The following is a 19,277-nucleotide window of genomic DNA, read 5'->3' as shown; positions in this document are numbered from 1 at the left end:
CCCGGTGGTGGTGGCTACACTGAAGATTTGTGGAGACGGCATAGGGGAAAGACTGGAGCCTTGGGGGAGTCCCCGATAAGAAACAACCATAGGTTTGCCCCGGGGGGAATGGATGGGGGATATGGAATGTGGCAAAGAGCATGAATAACGCAACTGAAAGATCTGTTTGTGGATGGGAAGTTCGCGAGTCTGGGAGCGCTGACCGAGAAATATGGGTTGCCCCAAGGGAATGCATTCAGGTATATGCAAGGCAACAGGTGAGGGAATTCCCCGCAGCTCCCGACACAAGAGGTGCAGGACAGAGTGATCTCAAAGACATGGGTGGGGGCATGGTAAGGTGTCAGATATATATAGGGAAATGAGGGATGAAGGGAGACTATGGTAGATGAACTAAAAGGGAAATGGGAAGAGCTGGGGGAGGAGATCGAGGAGGGGCTGTGGGCAGATGCCCTAAGCAGGGTAAACTCGTTGTCCTCGTGTGCCAGGCTAAGCCTGATTCAGTTTAAGGTATTACACAGGGGCACATATGACTGGAGCACGGCTCAGTAAATTTTTTGGGGTGGAGGATAGGTGTGCGAGGTGCTCGAGAAGCCCAGCGAATCATACCATATGTTTTGGTCATGCCCCGGCACTACAGGGGTTTTGGATGGGGGTGACAAAGGTGCTTTCAAAAGTAGTGGGGGTCCGGGTCGAACCAAGCTGGGGGTTGGCTATATTTGGGGGTTGCACAAGAGCCGGGAGTGCAGGAGGCGAGAGAGGCCGATGTTTTGGCCTTTGCGTCCCTAGTAGCCCGGCGCAGGATATTGTTAATGTGGAAAGAAGCCAAGCCCCCGGGGGTGGAGATCTGGATAAATGACATGGCAGGGTTTATAAAGCTAGAGCGGATTAAGTTCGTTCTAAGGGGGTCGGCTCAAGGGTTCACCAGGCGGTGGCAACCGTTCGTCGAATACCTCGCAGAAAGATAGATGGAATGGAAAAAAGAAGGCAGCAGCAGCAGCCCAGGATCGGGGGGGGGGGGGGGGGGGGGGGGGGAGGAACCAGAAGGACTCTCAGGGTTGTTAATATATACTGTATAATATGTATAGGTCGTTGCGACAGATAATTATATATTGGACTGTTAAATTATATTTTTGGAGAGTGGTACTTGTGATAAGGCAGTTGCCAATTAGGGTTAGTTTTCATTTTTGTTATTTATTATTTATTCATTTTTTGTTTATAAAATAGGTCATTGTTATTTGTGTTGTTTTAATATTGTGTCAAGGATGCACAATGTACTGTGTTGGTTGACCAAAAATTCTCAATAAAATATTTATTTAAAAAAATTCAGGACCGGCATGTTCCTGTAAGGATGAAGGATAAGTATGGCAAGTTTAGGGAACCTCTGATAACGAGGGATATTGTGAACCTAGTCAAAAAGAAAAAGGAAGCACCTGGAACGGCTAGAAGGCTGGGAAGATACGAAGCCCGTGAGAATATAAGGAAAGTAGGGAGGAAGTTAAGCAAAGAGTCAGGAGGCCTAAAAGGGGTCACGATAAGCAATTGGCAAACATGATTAAGGAAAATCCCAAGGCTTTTCACATGTGTATAAAGAGTCAGAGAGTAGCCATGGAAAGGGTTGGCCCACTCAAGGACAGGGGTGGGAATCTATGCATGGAGCCAGAGAAAATGGGCGAGTGTACTGAATAAGAATTTTGCATGAGTATTCACTAAAAGAGGACTTGGCGGATGATGAGTCTGGGGAAGGGTGAGTAGATAGTCTGGGTCACTTTGAGATCAAAAATGAGGTGTTGGGCATCTTGAAAAGCATCAAGTCCCCAAGGCCTGATGGGACCTACCCCAGAATACTGAAGGAGGCAAGAGAAGAAATTACTGGGGCCTTGACAGAAATCGTTGTACCTCACTGGCTACAGGCGAGGTCCTAGAGGACTGGAGAACAGCAAATGTTTTTCCTTTGCTCAAGAAGGGTAGCAAGGATAATCCGGGAAATTACAGGCCAGTGAGCCTTACGTCAGTGGTGGAAATTATTGGAGAGGATTCTTTGTGACAGGATTTATTCCCATGTGGAAGCAAATGGACGTATTAGTGAGAGGCAACATGGCTTTGTGAAGGGGAGGTTGTATCTCACTAACGTCATCGAGTTTTTTGAGGAAGTGACGAAGATGACCGATGAAGGTAGGGCAGTGGGTGTTGTCCACATGGACTTCAGTAAGGTCCATCATGGCAGACTGGTACACAAGGTGAAGTCACACGGGATCAGAGGTGAGCTGGCAAGATGCTTACAGAACTGGCTTGGTCATAGAAGACAGAGGGTTGCAGTGCAAGGGTGCTTTTCTGATTGGAGGGCTGTGACTCGTGGTGTTCCACAGGGATCAGTGCTGGGACCTTTGCTGTTCGTAGTATATACAAATGATTTGGAGGAAAATCTAACTGGTCTGATTAGTAAGTTTGCGGAAGACACAAAGGTTGGTGGAATTGCAGATAATGATGAAGACTGTCAGAGGATACAGCAGGAAATAGATTGATTGGAGACTTGGGTGGAGAGATGGCAGATGGAATTTAATCCAGACAAATGTGAGGCAATGCATTTTGGAAGGTTAATAGAGGTGAGAAATATACAGTAAGTGGCAAAATCCTAAGAGTATTGCCAGACAGAGGGATCTGGGCGTACAGGTTCACAGGTCACTGAAAGTCGCAACACAGGTGGATAAGGCAGTCAAGAAGGCATACAGCATCCTTGGCTTCATTGGTTGGGGCATTGAGTATAAAAATTGGCAAGTCATACTGCAGTTGTATAGAACCTTAGTTAGGCCACACTTGGAATAAAGTGTTTAATTCTGGTCGCCACATTACCAGAAGGATGTTGAGGCTTTGGAGAGGGTACAGAATGGAGGGCATTAGCTGTGCAGAGTTTGGATAAACTCCTTTTTTTTAAAATCACTGGAACAATGGAGGTTGAGGGGTGACCTGACAGAAGTCTACAAAATTATGAGGGGCATGAACAGAGTAGGTGGTCAGAAGCTTTTTCCCAGGGTGGAAGAGTCAATTACTAGGGGACATAGGTTTAAGATGCAAGGGGAAAAGTTCAGAGATGTGCAAGGAAGTTTTTTTTACATAGAGGGTAGTGGGTGCCTGGAACTCGCTGCCGGAGGTGGTGGTGGAAGCAGGTACGATAGTGACGTTTAAGGGGCTTCTTGACAAATACATGAATAGGATGGGAGTAGAGGGATACAGATCCCGGAAGTGTAGAAGGTTTCAGGTTAGACGGGCAGCATGATCACCGCAGGCTTGGAGGGCCGAAGAGCCTGTTCCCGTGCTGTGCTTTTCTTTGTCTTTGTTCCAGGGTTCCAGGTTGCAGCCACTGCCTTGTTACACTCCAGTGCTATAGGGGAGTTGCGACATGACCAGCTGCAGTGGTGTTGGGACCGACTTTAGGTGCTTCAGGCTCTTTTAAACAATAAGAAATCATATATTCTTACCCTGATCACTGAGGGTTTTGATCCTGCAAACTGTAATCTGGCAAGTTCTCTAATATATGCCGGTGCCTGCACAGAAGACAGATCAGAGTAGAATCCTTTTATAAAGTAAATTATAACAATTAAACCAACATACAATCTCTTTGGGATCTGAATCCACTGACCCCTCTTGCCAGACAATGACCATCTCCAGCAATCTAACCATCAACCCTTGACATTCAATAGCATTACCAGTGGCACGGTAGCACAGTGGTTAGCACTGTTCCTTCACAACGCCAGTATCCCAGGTTTGATTCCCGGCTTGGGTCACTGTCTGTGCGGAGTCTGCACGTTCTCCCTGTGTCTGCGTGGGTTTCCTCCGGGTGCTCCGGTTTCCTCCCACATGTCCTGAAAGACGTGCTTGTTTGGTGAATTGGACATTCTGAACTCTCCCTCAGTATACCCGAACAGGCGCCGGAATGTGGCGACTCGGGGATTTTCACAGTAAATTCATTGCAGTGTTAATGTAAGCCTACTTGTGACAATAATGAAGATTATTATCACTGAATCCTCACTATCAACAGCCTGGGGGTTACCATTAACAAGAAACTGGTCTGGACCCAGTCATATAAATTCTGTGGCTACAAGAGCAGGTGAGAGGCTGGAAATCCTGCAGCAGCAACTCACCTGCTGACTCCCCAAAGCCTGTCCACTATCTACGAGACTCAAGTCAGGCGTGTGGTGGAATACTCTCCACTTGCCTGGATGAGTGCAGCTCCAACAACACTCAAGAAGCTCAACACCATCCAGTACAAAGCAGCCCCGCTTTATTGACACCCCTTCCACCACCTTCAACATTCACTCCCTCGACCACCGATGCACAGTAGCACTTGTGTGTACCATCTACAAGATACACTGTAGGAACACACCAAGATTCCTGAAGCAGCACATTCCAAATCATGACCTCAACCAACTCAAAAGAGAAAGGCTGCAGATACCTGGGAACACCACCATCTGCCACTTGCGCTGCAAACAATTTGGAAATATATCTGCCGTTCCTTCAGTCACTGGGTCAAAATCCCAGTACTTCCTAACCACATGGACGGCAGCAGTTCAAGGCGGCAGCACACCATCAACTTTTCAAGGGTAATTAGTGATGGGCAATAAATGCTGGTTTTGCCGGTGACATCCACATCCCACGTACTAATAAAATAAAAATCCAGACCTAGGTCAGGTCATTAGTGAACCACGGAAGCACAGTGGTTAACACTGTTGCTTCACAGCACCAGGGTCTGAGGTTTGATTCCCAGCTTGGGTCACTGACTGTGCGGAGTCTGCACGTTCTCCGTGTCTCAGTGGGTTTCCTCCGGGTGCTCCGGTTTCCTCCCACAAGTCCTGAAAGACGTGCTGTTAGGTGAATTGGACATTCTGAATTCTCCCTCTGTGTACCCGAACAGGCGCTGGAATATGGCGACTAGGGGATTTACACAGTAACTTCATTGCGGTGTCACTGTAAGCCTACTTGTGACAATATAGATCATTATTATTATGGAATAAAGTAAATCTAGCCAAGAGATCTTCTGGACCCTGGCAGACCCTAGCTTTGCTGTCTCTCACTACCTGCTAGTAGTCCACAAGCTAACGCCTTCAGATTCACATCTAAATTAGATTTTTAAAGGCATCAGCTACATTTCTTGGGAAAACTTTTGTGCCTGCTCCCAGTTTCCACCACAGCAATCAATCCTACAGGGGGCCCCTTACACCACGTGCTCTTACTTGCTGTCTGCACCCTCAACCCCCTCCAACACACTGTCCCTCCCCGCTCCCACACTGTCCTCTTCAGCATCCCCATGCAGCATTCATCCCTTGGCTCTGCACCAGCTCACAATACCCACACTTCAATCATGTTTTGTGTGAATTATCATGTTACTCCAAGCAGGTGCAATAAGGTAAGATATTAGTTGTGAATGCCATACAGAGTCAAGAATCTGTTTAGTCTCACAATTACCCAAACTTTTGACTCAATCATAGGTCCACCTGCCCCAATCCACAACAGAATTTGTATTCCCTTACCCGGAAGAGCTTTTGAGAGTGTTTAATCAAAAACGCTGTTCCGTTATTTAATTTGGTGATGTTTCCTTGAAGGTCAGCAGCCATCAACTATGAGGAGCAGAGAAAAACCAAAGATCAGATTCAACAAATAACTGAGTAAGTCAGCAGATCCAAGCTGGAAATGGCTGGAACTTGTGCTCTATCTGTCTTTCTCCAGTCTTTGATCTTTGAAATAATGCTGGAAGTATGTGAAGACACATGATATGAGGAAGGGTCCTCCGGGAGGATATTGCTTTCATTTTCAGAGAACATTAGATGAGGTTAATCACAGGAGACTTGTGTCTACATTAATGCTTTTGAGTATCAAAAATAAAATTCTAAGTTAGAGAATGAGGTGCATTTAAGGGATGTTAGACATTACCGTTAAAAGCAGTTAGAGTCTAACTGTTAGACTGTGTGAAAAGAATCAAATGAAGACTGACACTAAATAGAGGAGAGAAGATGGCCACTTACATTCCTTGGCCAGAGAATGTGCGGAGCAAACATTAGTGCCAGGTTGTAGGCAGTCATCTTGTTTCTGTCCTGATGTTTGGCGGTTTGATATAGTAGATCCAACAATAACTTCAGTAGGTTCCGATTGGCTGAAGGCAGCAACAGGAAGAGTAGCTGAAGAGCTTCAATTTGGCGCTCCTTGTCAGGAACAGGTTTCTTCCCCTTCTTATCAAACACCATTAGATCTAACAGGAGAAAATTAATCAGACATTGACTTCCATAACCAGACACCAGGAACATGGTATTCAGAAATGACTTGTCATTAAGCCATTAAGTATCTGAAAAAAGGCAGTGATGAGTAATCCAGGGAAATACTGCAGAAACCAAGTCCCACCAACACAGATGGTGAAGTTTGAATTCACTAAAATATCTGGAACTAAAAGTTTGACAATGACTATGAAACCTTGTCAATTGCTGGAAAAACCCATCTGCTTCACTAATGTCCTCCAGGGAAGGAACTCTGCCCTCTGCCTGGACAACAAACTACTCAGTCCAAGGGCAATCAGGGATGGGCAAGAAATGCTGGACCAGCCAGTGATGCCCACATCCCATTAATAAATAGAAAGAAAACCTAGTCTCTACACAAACACACACCCGTGTGCACACACATGCATGCACACAAAGCTGCTCCCTGCACCTGTCCCCCTCACACATGCTGTCGTTCCCTGTATCTGTGACCCTCACACACACAGACTGTCGTTCCCTGTATCTGTGACCCTCACACACACAGACTGTCGTTCCCTGTACCTGTCCTCTCTCACACACACAGACTGTCGTTCCCTGTACCTGTCCTCTCTCACACACACAGACTGTCGTTCCCTGTACCTGTCCGTCTCTTAGACTGCTGCTCCTTGTCACTGTGTCTCTCTCACACAGAGATTCCCTGTACCTGTCCCTCTCCCTCACACAGAGATTCCCTGTACCTGTCCCTCTCTCTCTCACACAGACTGTCGTTCCCTATACCTGTCCCTCTCTCTCACACAGAGATTCCCTGTACCTGTCCCTTTCTCGCACAGACTGTTTGCTACTTGTCACTGTCCCGTCCCCCCCCCCCCACACACACATTGCTGCACCCTGTACCTGACCCCCCCCCCCCCCCCCCCCCCCCCCACACACACAGACTGTTGCTCCATTACCGTCTCCCCCCTCACACATTGCTGTGCCCTGTAACTGGGCAGCATGGTAGCATAGTAGTTAGCACAGTTGCTTCACAGCTCCAGGGTCCCAGGTTCAATTCCCCTCTGGGTCACAGTCTGTGAAGAGTCTGCACATTCTCCCCGTGTCTGCGTGGGTTTCCTCCCACAGTCCAAAGATGTGCAGGTTAGGTGGATTGGCCATGCTAAATTGCCCTTAATGTCCAAAATTGCCTTTAGTGTTGGGTGAGGTTACTGGGTTGTGGGGATAGGGTGGAGGGGAGGGCTTCAGTAGGGTGCTCTTTCAAAGAGCCGGTGCAGACTCGATGAGCCGAATGGCCTCCTTCTGCACTGTAAATTCTATGAAACTGACCCACACACTGTTGCTCCCGGTCACTGTCCCCCCCACACACACTGTCCTCCCCCTCACACTGCTGTGCCCTGTACCTGACCCCCCCCCCACACAGACTGTTGCTCCATCACGGTCTCCCCCCACACACACTGCTGTGCTCCGTAACTGACCCACACTGTTGCTCCCTGTCACTGTCCCCCCCCTCTCTCACACTGCTGTGCCCTTTACCTGACCCCCACATACACAGACTGTTGCTCCATCACTGTCCCTCCCCCCCTCTCTCTCTCACACACTGCTGTGCCCTGTACCTGACCCCCCCACACACACACACACACACACAGACTGTTGCTCCATCACTGTCCCTCCCCCCCTCTCTCTCTCACACACTGCTGTGCCCTGTACCTGACCCCCCCACACACACACACACAGACTGTTGCTCCATCACTGTCCCCCCCCCTCTCTCACACACACCTGTGCCCTGTACCTGACCCCCCCCCACACACACACACACACTGTTGCTCCATCACTGTCCCTCCCCCCTCTCTCTCACACACTGCTGTGCCCTGTACCTGACCCCCCCCCCCCCACACACACACAGACTGTTGCTCCATCACTGTCCCTCCCCCCTCTCTCTCACACACTGCTGTGCCCTTTACCTGACCCCCACATACATACATACATACATACACACACACACACAGACTGTTGCTCCATCACTGTCCCCCCCCCCCCCCCCACCACTCACACACACTGCTGTACCCTGTACCTGACCCACGCACACACACTGTTGCTCCGTCACGGAGCACGGTAGCACAGTGGTTAGCACAATGGCTTCACAGCGCCAGGGTCCCAGGTTTGATTCCCGGTTTGTGTCACTGTCTGTGCGGAGTCCGCACGCTTTCCCCTTGTCTGCGTGGGTTTCCTTCGGGTGCTCCGGTTTCCTCCCTCAGTCCAAAGATGTGCAGGGGTAGGTGGATTAGCCATGCTAAATTGCCCTCAGTGTCCAAAAAAGGTACGGTGGGGTTACAGGGATAGGGTGGAAGTGTGGGGATAGGGTGGAGGTGTGGGCTTAGGTAGGGTGCTCTTTCCAAGGGCCAGTGTAGACTCGATGGGCCAAATGGTCTCCTTCTGTACAGTAAATTCTGTGATCTGTCACTGTCCCCCTCTCACACACACACACTGCAGTGCCCAGTACCCGATCCCCCTCTCACACACACACTGCTGTGCCCTGTACCAGACCCACAATACCTGCTATTTTGAGATGAGCATTATAATGTCTATGACTGAGGAGAGGTTCTGGGAGTTCTCCAAGGAACATTTTCAACATGGTTGCTACATCATTCAGATGAAACTCTCCTGAATCCAGATTTACATCCATGCCGCTGTTTAAAGCGTCTTTCAGGGACTGCAGTCGGACACTGTTCCCAGGAATACGGAACAAACCCTCCACATGGAGATCTGTGGGAGAGGACAAGAGAAATACAAACAATATAAAAAGCTGGAAGTGTTAATGAAATGCTGGTGTACTGTGATGCTGTATTTTTAGAAACACAGTTAAGGGACAACAGGTTTCTTTAATGATAGGAGTTCAGTGTTAATTGGAGAGATGTAATGTGAAATCAGGAATATGAATACTGCAATTGCAGTAAAAGGATCATTTTCAAATTCTCCCAGATTCCATTTGTTTGTGTTCAATAAGATTGCTGAACAGCATAAACAATATTGAGAGATTGTTTTTGATTAAATGCACCATGTGAACTGCAATGTGGAGCTATGGAACAAAGAACAAAGAAAAGTACAGCACAAGAACAGGCCCTTCGGCCCTCCAAGCCCGCGCCGACCATGCTGCCCGTCTAAACTAAAATCTTCTACACTTCCGGGCCCCCTATTCCTCTATTCCCATCCTGGAGGAGGCAACACAGAGGGAGTTGTAATGTAGGCGCAAGGTCTTTCTTAACAATGCAAAGGTAGTTGGGAAAGGATTGAGATCAAGGGAAAGGGGCAGGGAAAGGAGGAGGGAGGAAGTTAAACAAGAGAAGGCGGAGATGGGAAAAAATTAAAAGGAGAGAAGGGCAAAGACGATGGAGGAAAGGGTAACAGGTGGGGATTTGAAATTGAATTGGCAGGGAGATCTATTTTTATTTAAAAAAAATATGTTTATTAAGAATTTTTAAACAGAATTTTCACCCATACAAACAAACCCCCCCCCCCCCGTAACACAAAAGAAGGAATGCTCGCATAGCAAGGCATGAACATGGCAAGTCAATATGATACAGAACGTCGTACATTGGATTCCTCCCGTACATATCAGCTTTCCGGATCATTCATGTATTTTCTTGCTCAAATGCCCCCCAGAAACCCCCCCTTCCCTCCCCCCCCATCCCCCCTGGGTTTCTGCTGCTGCTGTCCGACCTTCATCTAACGCTCCGCGAGATAGTCTAGGAGCGGTTGCCACTGCCTGTAGAACACCTGCGCAGACCCTCTCAAGGCAAACTTTATCCTCTCCAACCTAATAAACCCTGCCATATCATTTATCCAGGCCTCCACACTGGAGGGCTTCGCCTCCTTCCATATTAACAAGATCCTTCGCTGGGCTACTAGGGACGCAAAGGCCAGAATGCCGGCCTCTTTCGCTTCCTGCACTCCCGGCTCGTCCGCTACTCCAAATAGTGCTAGCCCCTGCTTGGTTTGACCCGGACTTTCACCACCTTAGATACTGTTCCCGCCACTCCCCTCCAGAACCCCTCCAATGCCGGGCATGACCAAAACATATGGACATGGTTCGCTGGGCTTCCTGAGCACCTCCCACATCTGTCCTCCACCCCAAAGAACCTACTCAGCCTCGCCCCCGTCATGTGCACTCTGTGAACTACCTTAAACTGTATCAGGCTGAGCCTGGTACACGAGGAAGAGGAATTAACCCTACTTAGGCCATCAGCCCACAGCCCCTCCTCAATCTCCTCCCCCAGCTCCTCTTCCCATTTACCCTTCAGCTCCTCTACCAAAGCCTCCCCCTCTTCTTTCATCGCCTGGTATATCGCCGACACCTTGCCCTCTCCGACCCATACGCCCGAAATCACCCTGTCTTGAATCCCCTGTGCCAGGAGCAGCGGGAATTCCCTCACCTGCCGCCTCACAAACGCCCTTACTTGCATGTACCTGAAAGCGTTTCCCGGGGGGTAGCCCAAACTTCTCCTCCAGCGCCCCTAAGCTCGCAAACGTCCCATCAATGAACAGGTCCCCCATTCTTTTAATCCCTGCCCTATGCCAGCTCTGAAACCCCCGTCCTTCCTTCCCGGGACAAACCGATGGTTGTCTCTGATCGGGGACCACACCGAGGCTCCCATCGCACCCCTGTGCCATCTCCACTGCCCCAGATCTTTAGCGTTGCCACCACCACCAGGCTCGTGGTGCAACTTGTCGGCGAGAGCGGCAGCGGTGCCGTCACCAGCGCCCCCAGGCTCGTTCCTTTGCAGGACGCCATCTCCAACCTCTTCCATGCCACCCCCTCTCCCTCCATCAACCACTTACGGATCATCGCCACGTTGGCTGCCCAATAGTAGCCACCCAGATTCGGCAACGCCAGCCCTCCTCTATCCCTACTTCGCTCCAGGAACCCCCTCCTTACCCTCGGGGTCTTGTTCGCCCACACAAACCCCATAATGCTCCTGCTTACCCTCTTAAAAAAGGCCTTGGTGATCACAATTGGAAGGCATTGGAATACAAAAAGAAACCTTGGAAGGACCACCATTTTCATCGACTGTACCCTGCCCGTTAGCGAGAGTGACAACATTTCCCACCGTTTAAAGTCCTCCTCCATCTGCTCCACCAGCCTCGTCAAGTTAAGTTTGTGCAGGGCCCCCCAGCTCCTAGCTCCCCAAATATCGAAAGCTCCTATCCGCCCTCCTCAGCGGTAGGTCATCTATCCTTCTTCCCTGATCCCCCGGATGCACCACAAAGAGCTCGCTCTTCCCTACATTGAGCTTATAGCCCGAGAAGTCCCCAAACTCCCTTAGGATCTGCATGACCTCCACCATCCCCTCCACTGGGTCCGCCACATACAGCAACAGGTCATCTGCATACAGCGACACTCGATGCTTCTCTCCCCCTCGGACCACCCCCTCCATTTCCCAGACTCCCTTAATGCCATGGCCAAAGCGGAGATTTTAAAAGATCGCGGCCTAGTTTCGGGAGCCGTTCGGAGGAGGAGGAGCAGTCTCTGTCAGGGAGAGAACCTGAGAACATCTAAGACACTCAGAAGGTAAGTAAGTGACTTTTACTCATTTTTACTTTTATACCTTTTTCAAATTGTGTGTGTCGGGGGGGAACTGAAGTGACATCACAGAAAAGCTGTGGCCTGAGTGGCTGGTTGGGAATCTACACTAAATTAAAAAAATTAAGCATTGGTAACTAATTAAACATAATTACTAAATTATAATTTAGAGGGGTATCTAAGCCAGAGATTGGAGAGTACTATATTTAGCTTTCACATTTATAGTAGAAATTTAGTGCTAGGAAACAGACAGTTAACAGTAACTTTAAAAAAATATATATATTTTTTTAAATTTTAGACTTTAAATTTTAATTAATTGACACAATGTCAGTTAGAGGGGTGCAGTGCTCGGACTGTGAGATGTGGCAGGTTCAGGAGGCTTCCAGCGTCCCGGATGACTTCATCTGCAGAAAGTGCACCCAACTGGAGCTCCTCACAGACCGCATGGTTCGGTTGGAGCAGGACTGGAGAATAGTCAATGTTGCTCCTCTGTTTAAGAAGGGTAGCAAGGATAATCCAGGGAACTACAGGCCGGTGAGCCTTAAGTCAGTGGTAGGGAAATTACTGGAGAGAATTCTTCGAGACAGGATCTACTCCCATTTGGAAGCAAATGGACGTATTAGTGAGAGGCAGCATGGTTTTGTGAAGGGGAGGTCGTGTCTCACTAACTTGATAGAGTTTTTCGAGGAGGTCACAAGGATGATTGATGCAGGTAGGCAGTGGATGTTGTCTATACGGACTTCAGTAAGGCCTTTGACAAGGTCCCTCATGGTAGACTAGTACAAAACGTGAAGTCACACGGGATCAGGGGTGAGCTGGCAAGGTGGATACAGAACTGGCTAGGTCATAGAAGGCAGAGAGTAGCAATGGAAGGATGTTTTTCTAATTGGAGGGCTGTGACCAGTGGTGTTTCACAGGGATCAGTGCTGGGACCTTTGCTCTTTGTAGTATATATAAATGATTTGGAGGAAAATGTAACTGGTCTGATTAGTAAGTTTGCAGACGACACAAAGGTTGGTGGAATTGCGGATAGCGATCAGAGGATACAGCAGGATTTAGATTGTTTGGAGACTTGGGCGGAGAGATGGCAGATGGAGTTTAATCCGGACAAATGTGAGGTAATGCATTTTGGAAGGTCGAATGCAGGTAGGGAATATACAGTGAATGGTAGAACCCTCAAGTGCATTGAAAGTCAAAGAGATCTAGGAGTACAGGTCCACAGGTCACTGAAAGGGGCAACACAGGTGGAGAAGGTAGTCAAGAAGGCATACGGCATGCTTGCCTTCATATACTGAGTATAAGAATTGGCAAGTCATGTTGCAGCTGTATAGAACCTTAGTTAGGCCACACTTGGAGTATAGTGTTCAATTCTGGTCGCTACACTACCAGAAGGATGTGGAGGCTTTAGAGAGGGTGCAGAAGAGATTTACCAGAATGTTGCCTAGTATGGAGGGCATTAGCTATGAGGAGCAGTTGAATAAACTTGGTTTGTTCTCACTGGAACGAAGGAGGTTGAGGGGCGAGGTCTACAAAATTATGAGGGGCATAGACAGAGTGGATAGTCAGAGGCTTTTCCCCGGGGTAGAGGGGTCAATTACTAGGGGGCATAGGTTTAAGGTGCGAGGGGCAAGGTTTAGAGATGTAAGAGGCAAGTTTTTTTACGCAGAGGGTAGTGGGTGCCTGGAACTCGCTACCGGAGGAGGTGGTGGAAGCAGGGACGATAGTGACATTTAAGGGGCATCTTGACAAATACATGAATCGGATGGGAATAGAGGGATACGGATCCAGGAAGTGTAGAAGATTGTAGATTAGTCGGGCAGCATGGTCGGCACGGGCTTGGAGGGCCTGTTCCTGTGCTGTACATTTCTTTGTTCTTTGTTCAAAGGTTCAATTGCTAGTGCAAACAACAAGGGGGACAGGGGGAACCCCTGCCTCGTCCCTCGACACAGCCGAAAATAGTCCGACCTCCGCCGATTTGTAACACACTCGCCACCGGGGCTCTATATAGTTTAACCCAACAGATAAACCCCTCTCCAAACCCAAACCTCCGCAACAGGTATTCCCACTCTACTCGGTCAAAGGCCTTCTCCGCGTCCATAGCTGCCACTATCTCCGCCTCTCCCTCCACCGATGGCATCATTATCACATTTAGGAGCCTTCGCACATTGGTGTTTAGCTGCCTACCCTTTACGAATCCCGTCTGGTCCTCGTGAATCACCCCCGGGACACCTTCCTCAATCATCGTAGCCAACATTTTTGCCAGCAACTTAGCATCTACGTTGAGGAGCGAGATTGGTCTATACGACCCGCATTGCAGTGGGTCCTTATCCCGCTTCAGGATCAAAGAGATCGTCGCCTCCGACATTGTCGGGGGCAGGGTCCCCCCCTCCCTTGCTTCATTGAAGGTCCTTACCTGCAACAGGGCTAACAGGTCTACATACTTCCTATAGAACTCCACCGGGAACTCATCCGGCCCTGGGGCCTTCCCTGTCTGCATGCTCCCCAGTCCTTTAACCAGCTCCTCCATCCCAATTGGCGCCCCCAAACCAGCCACCCCCTGCTCCTCCACCCTCGGGAACCTCAGTTGGTCCAAGAATCGTCGCATCCCCTCTTTTTCCCCTGGGGGCTGGGACCTATACAGCTCCTCGTAAAAGGCCTTGAATGCCTCATTCACTTTCACCGCACTCCGCACCGTAGTTCCCTTGCTATCCTTGACTCCACCTATTTCCCTCGCTGCCATCCTCTTACGGAGCTGATGTGCCAGCATCCGACTCGCCTTCTCCCCATATTCATATATCGCCCCCTGTGCCTTCCTCCACTGTGCCTCTGCCTTCCCTGTGGTCAACAGGTCAAACTCCGTCTGGAGACTTCGTCTCTCACTGAGTAGTCCCTCATCAGGGGCCTCTGCATATCTCCTGTCCAACCTTAAAATCTCCCCCACTAACCTCTCCCTGCCCTCTCTCTTCTCCCTATGAGCCCTGATGGAGATTAACTCTCCCCTGACCACCGCCTTCAGCGCCTCCCATACTACTCCCACCTGCACCTCCCCGTTGTCGTTGGCCTCCAGATACCTTTCGATGCACCCTCCCACACATTTCCTCGCCTGCCAGCAGTCCCACATCCAACTGCCACAACGGGCGTTGGTCCCTCTCCTCCCCAAGCTCTAGCTCCACCCAATGCGGGGCGTGGTCTGAAATGGCTATGGCCGAATACTCCGTTCCCTCCACTTTCGGGATCAATGCCCTGCCCAGAACAAAAAAATCTATCCGGGAGTAGGCCTTATGTACATGGGAGAAAAAAGAAAATTCTCTGGCCAAAGGCCTGGCAAATCTCCACGGATCTTCTCCCCCCATCTGATCCATAAACCCCCCGAGCACCTTGGCCGCAGCCGGCCTCTTCCCCATCCTAGATCTGGAACGATCTAATGCTGGGTCCAACACGTGTTGAAATCCCCACCCATTATCAAGCTCCCTACCTCCAAGTCCGGAATACGCCCCAACATCCGTTTCATGAATCCAGCATCGTCCCAGTTCGGGGCGTATACATTTACCAATACCACCCCCATCCTCTGCAACCTACCGCTCACCATCACGTATCGGCCTCCATTGTCCGCTACTATGTTCTTGGCCTCAAACGACACCCGCTTCCCCACCAGTATTGCCACCCCTCTATTCTTCGCATCCAGCCCCGAATGGAACACCTATCCTACCCATCCCTTCCTTAACCTGACCTGCCACCTTCAGATGTGTCTCCTGCAGCATGACCACGTCTGCCTTCAGTCCCTTCAAGTGCGCGAACACTCGGGCCCTCTTAACCGGCCCATTTAGGCCTCTCACATTCCGCGTGATCAGCCGGATTGGGGGACTACCCCCCCCCCGACTAGCCATCTCCTATCTTAGGCCAGTCCCGTGCCCGCTTCTCCCGCACCCTCCAGCCCCCCAGGCGGGGAACCCCCGCCCCGACCACCTTTCATGTTCAGTTCCCCCTCGGCCAGTGCAGCAGCAACCCTATTATCCCCCCCTCTCCCCCAGATCCGCATCTAGCTCTTTTGCTCCCCCCATACTACTTCCGTGAGTCAGCTGACTTCTGCTGACCCCGGCTTCCCCCGCCTTCCCTTTGATCTCCCCATGTGGGAATCTCTCCTCCTCCTTACGTTCCTCCATTCCCCCCCCCCCCCTCCCTAGGGTGGGAAAAAGCCCGTGCTTTCCTGAGCCAGCCCTGCCCCCTGTGGCACAGCTCCTGTTGCGGCCTTATCCCAGTACCCCCATCCCTGAGTCTCACCTCCCTCCAGCACCGATGCCCATATTCCCCACTATCTCATCAAAAGAAAAAAGAAGTCTTCCCCCATCCATCATCGCACCCGTGAAACATTCTTCACCCATATTTACAACCCTGTATACAATCAACATCTCCCCCACAACCACAGCCCCTCAGTTAGAGTCCAATTTTTCCGTTTGGATAAAGGTCCAAGCCTCTTCTGGCGTTTCGAAATAGTGGTGTCGGTCCTGATAAGTGACCCACAGTTGCGCAGGCTGCAGCATTCCGAATCTCACTCTTTTTTTATGCAGCACCGCCTTGGCACGGTTGAAGCCAGCTCTCCTCTTTGCCACTTCCGCACTCCAGTCCTCGTAGACTCGGATCACCGCATTCTCCCATCTACTGCCCCGCACCTTCTTGGCCCATCTCAGGACACTCTCTTTGTCCGCGAAGCGATGGAACCTCGCCACTATTGCCCTTGGCGGCTCACCAGCCTTGGGTCTCCTCGCCAGGACCCGGTGAACCCCTTCTAGCTCCAGGGGGCTCGGAGAGACCTCCGCACCCATCAGCGAATGGAGCATCGTGCTCACATACGCCCCAGCATCAGTCCCCTCCACTCCTTCAGGGAGACCCAGAATCCGGAGATTCTTCCTCCTTGACCTCCTTGGGCAGCACGGTAGCATTGTGGATAGCACAATTGCTTCACAGCTCCAGGGTTCCAGGTTCGATTCTGGCTTGGGTCACTGTCTGTGCGGAGTCTGCACATCCTCCCCGTGTGTGCGTGGGTTTCCTCCGGGTGCTCCGGTTTCCTCCCACAGTCCAAAGATGTGCAGGTTAGGTGGATTGGCCATGATAAATTGCCCTTAGTGTCCAAAATTGCCCTTAGTGTTGGGTGGGGTTGCTGGGTTATGGGGATAGGGTGGAGGTGTTGATCTTGGGTAGGGTGCTCTTTCCAAGAGCCGGTGCGGACTCGATGGGCCGAATGGCCTCCTTCGGCACTGTAAATTCTATGATAATCTATGACCTGTTCTCCAGGACCTCGAGTCTCTCGGCCCACCTCTTGTGCACCGCCTCGTGCGCCTCCATCTTTACCGCCAGGCCACAGAGAGATCTATTGATATCGCATTACAGAATCACAATATCCTCATCGCAACATGCCCTTCCACCTATTTTCGTTTGACTGGCAATTTTGGAAACCTTACATTCTGTTCATTCCTCCAGGTCATTAATGTAAACAGTGAACAATTGTGGGCCAAAAGCTGATCCCTGCAGTACTTCACTAGTTATATATTTCCACTCTGAAAAGGACCCATTTATTCCAACTCTCAGCCAGTTTTCAATCCATGCTAACACACTTCCTCCAATTCCATGGGCTTTTATTTTATGATCAGCCTTTAATTTGGCACCTTGTCAAATGCCTTTTGGAAATCTAAATACGCTACAACTACCGGTTCCCCTCGATCTACTCGCCCTGTTACATCCTCAAAGAATTAGCAAATTTGTCAAACATGATTTACATTTCGTACAACCACGTTGATTAGGTTTGATTATATTCAGCTTTCCTGAATGATTAGCTAGTTCTCTTTGATTATTGACTCCAGCGTCTTGCCAATAATAGATGTTAAACTGACTGGTGTATAGTTCCCTGCCTTTTGTCTTTCTCCCTTTTTGAACAAGGGAGTCACATTGGCTGTTTTCCAATCTTCTGGAACCCTCCCCGAATGTAGCGAGTTACAAAAAATTTCAACCAATGGATCCACTATCTCTGCAGCAACTTCTATTAAAACCCTAACATGCAATTCATCAGGTCCTAGTGACTTAGAATCATAGAATCCCTACAGTATACAAGGCCATTCAGCCCATCGATCTGCACCAACCCTCTGAAAGAGCACTCTACCAAGGTCCTTTCCCTGCCCTCTCCCCGTAACCCCCCCTAACCGTTGGACATTAAAAGATGATTTAGCACAGCCAATCCACCTAACCTGCACACCTTTGGACTCTGGGAGAAAACTGGAGCACCCAGAGGAAATCCACATGGAATGTGCAAGCTCCACAGAGACAGTCACCTGAGGTCAGAATTAAACCCAGGTTGCTGGTGCTGTGAGGCAACAGTGCTAACCACTGTGTCACCATGTTGCCCTAAAGACTTGTCTGTCTTTAGTCACTTGAGTTTCTCAAATACTCTATCCCTTATGATTGGGATTTTTGTAACTTCTCCCATGTTATTTGAAATCAGCCCATCGGATACCGAAGGGATATTGGCAATGTCTTCCACTATGAAGACTGATGTAAAAATGTATTTAGCATATCTGCCATTTCTTTGTTTGCTGTTATTAATTCACCAGCTTCGTTCAGTCGAGGTCCCACATTTATCTTAGCTGCCCGCTTCCTATTTATACATCCGTAAAAACTCTTATTGCTTGTTTTTTACTGCATGCAAGTTTTCTCTCAAAATTCATTTTCTCTCTTCTTATGAGCTTTTTAGTCTTTTGCTGCTGGATCCTAAAAACTTCCCAGTTCTCTGGCCTACCACAATCCCTTTGTATGTCTGCCTTTTCAATTTAACATTATTCTTGACCTCCTTTATTAACCATGGATTTTGCCTCTTTCTCATGGAAGAGAAAGAGGCAAAGTTGCTGCAGAGATAGTGGATCTCTGTGTGGTTTGTTCTATCAATTTCTGATTGGGATAAACTGTTGAACATTATGGACAAGCTGTTTGAATATCTGCCCCATATCATCTACTGACCTGTATCTTAGCTTGTTTACCCAGTTCATCTTAAATAACTCCTCTATCATACCATTGTAATTGCCCTTATTTAAGTTGAAGACACTTGTTATGGACCTATGGCATTCACCCTCAAACTGTATCTGGAATTCTATCATTGAGGGGATCCTTAACCATAAGATCTCTTAGTAATCCTTCTTCATTACACAAAACCAAATCAAAATAGCCCATTCCCGGGTGGGTTCCACAACGTGTGGCTCTAAAAAGCAATCCCTGATGCACTCCACAAATTTTTTTTCCATGCTACCCTTTTCGGTTTGGTTTGTTCTATCAATATGCAGATTAAAATCTCCCATAATAACTGCAGCTCCCTTCAAACATGCCCCTGGTTTTTCCCCATTTATGCTCCCACCTCTTGAGTGGTCACATTTTGCGGTCTATAGACTGCTCCCACCCTTGTCTTCCTTCTCCTGCTATTC

At 49.2% G+C, this 19,277-nt stretch overlaps 1 protein-coding gene across 2 annotated transcripts in view; it reads right to left on the bottom strand.

The window, feature by feature from the left end:
• The window catches only part of arhgap19 (Rho GTPase activating protein 19), a 64,289-nt gene that overhangs the window by 16,155 nt on the left and 28,857 nt on the right, over window positions 1-19,277 (bottom strand). For both annotated transcript variants that reach the window (XM_072479765.1, XM_072479766.1), the window contains 4 exons: window positions 8,790-8,999; window positions 6,018-6,241; window positions 5,526-5,612; window positions 3,477-3,542 (listed from right to left, as the gene is read on the bottom strand). In XM_072479765.1, the coding sequence (XP_072335866.1) occupies window positions 3,477-3,542; window positions 5,526-5,612; window positions 6,018-6,241; window positions 8,790-8,999 (587 nt within the window). The remainder of the gene's footprint in view (window positions 1-3,476; window positions 3,543-5,525; window positions 5,613-6,017; window positions 6,242-8,789; window positions 9,000-19,277) is intronic.

The sequence above is a fragment of the Scyliorhinus torazame genome, chromosome 16 (genome assembly GCF_047496885.1).
Source record: "Scyliorhinus torazame isolate Kashiwa2021f chromosome 16, sScyTor2.1, whole genome shotgun sequence".
Lineage (NCBI taxonomy): Eukaryota > Metazoa > Chordata > Chondrichthyes > Carcharhiniformes > Scyliorhinidae > Scyliorhinus > Scyliorhinus torazame.
The sequence above is the reverse complement of the archived record's forward strand: the minus strand, read 5'-3'. Positions and strand labels throughout refer to the sequence as shown.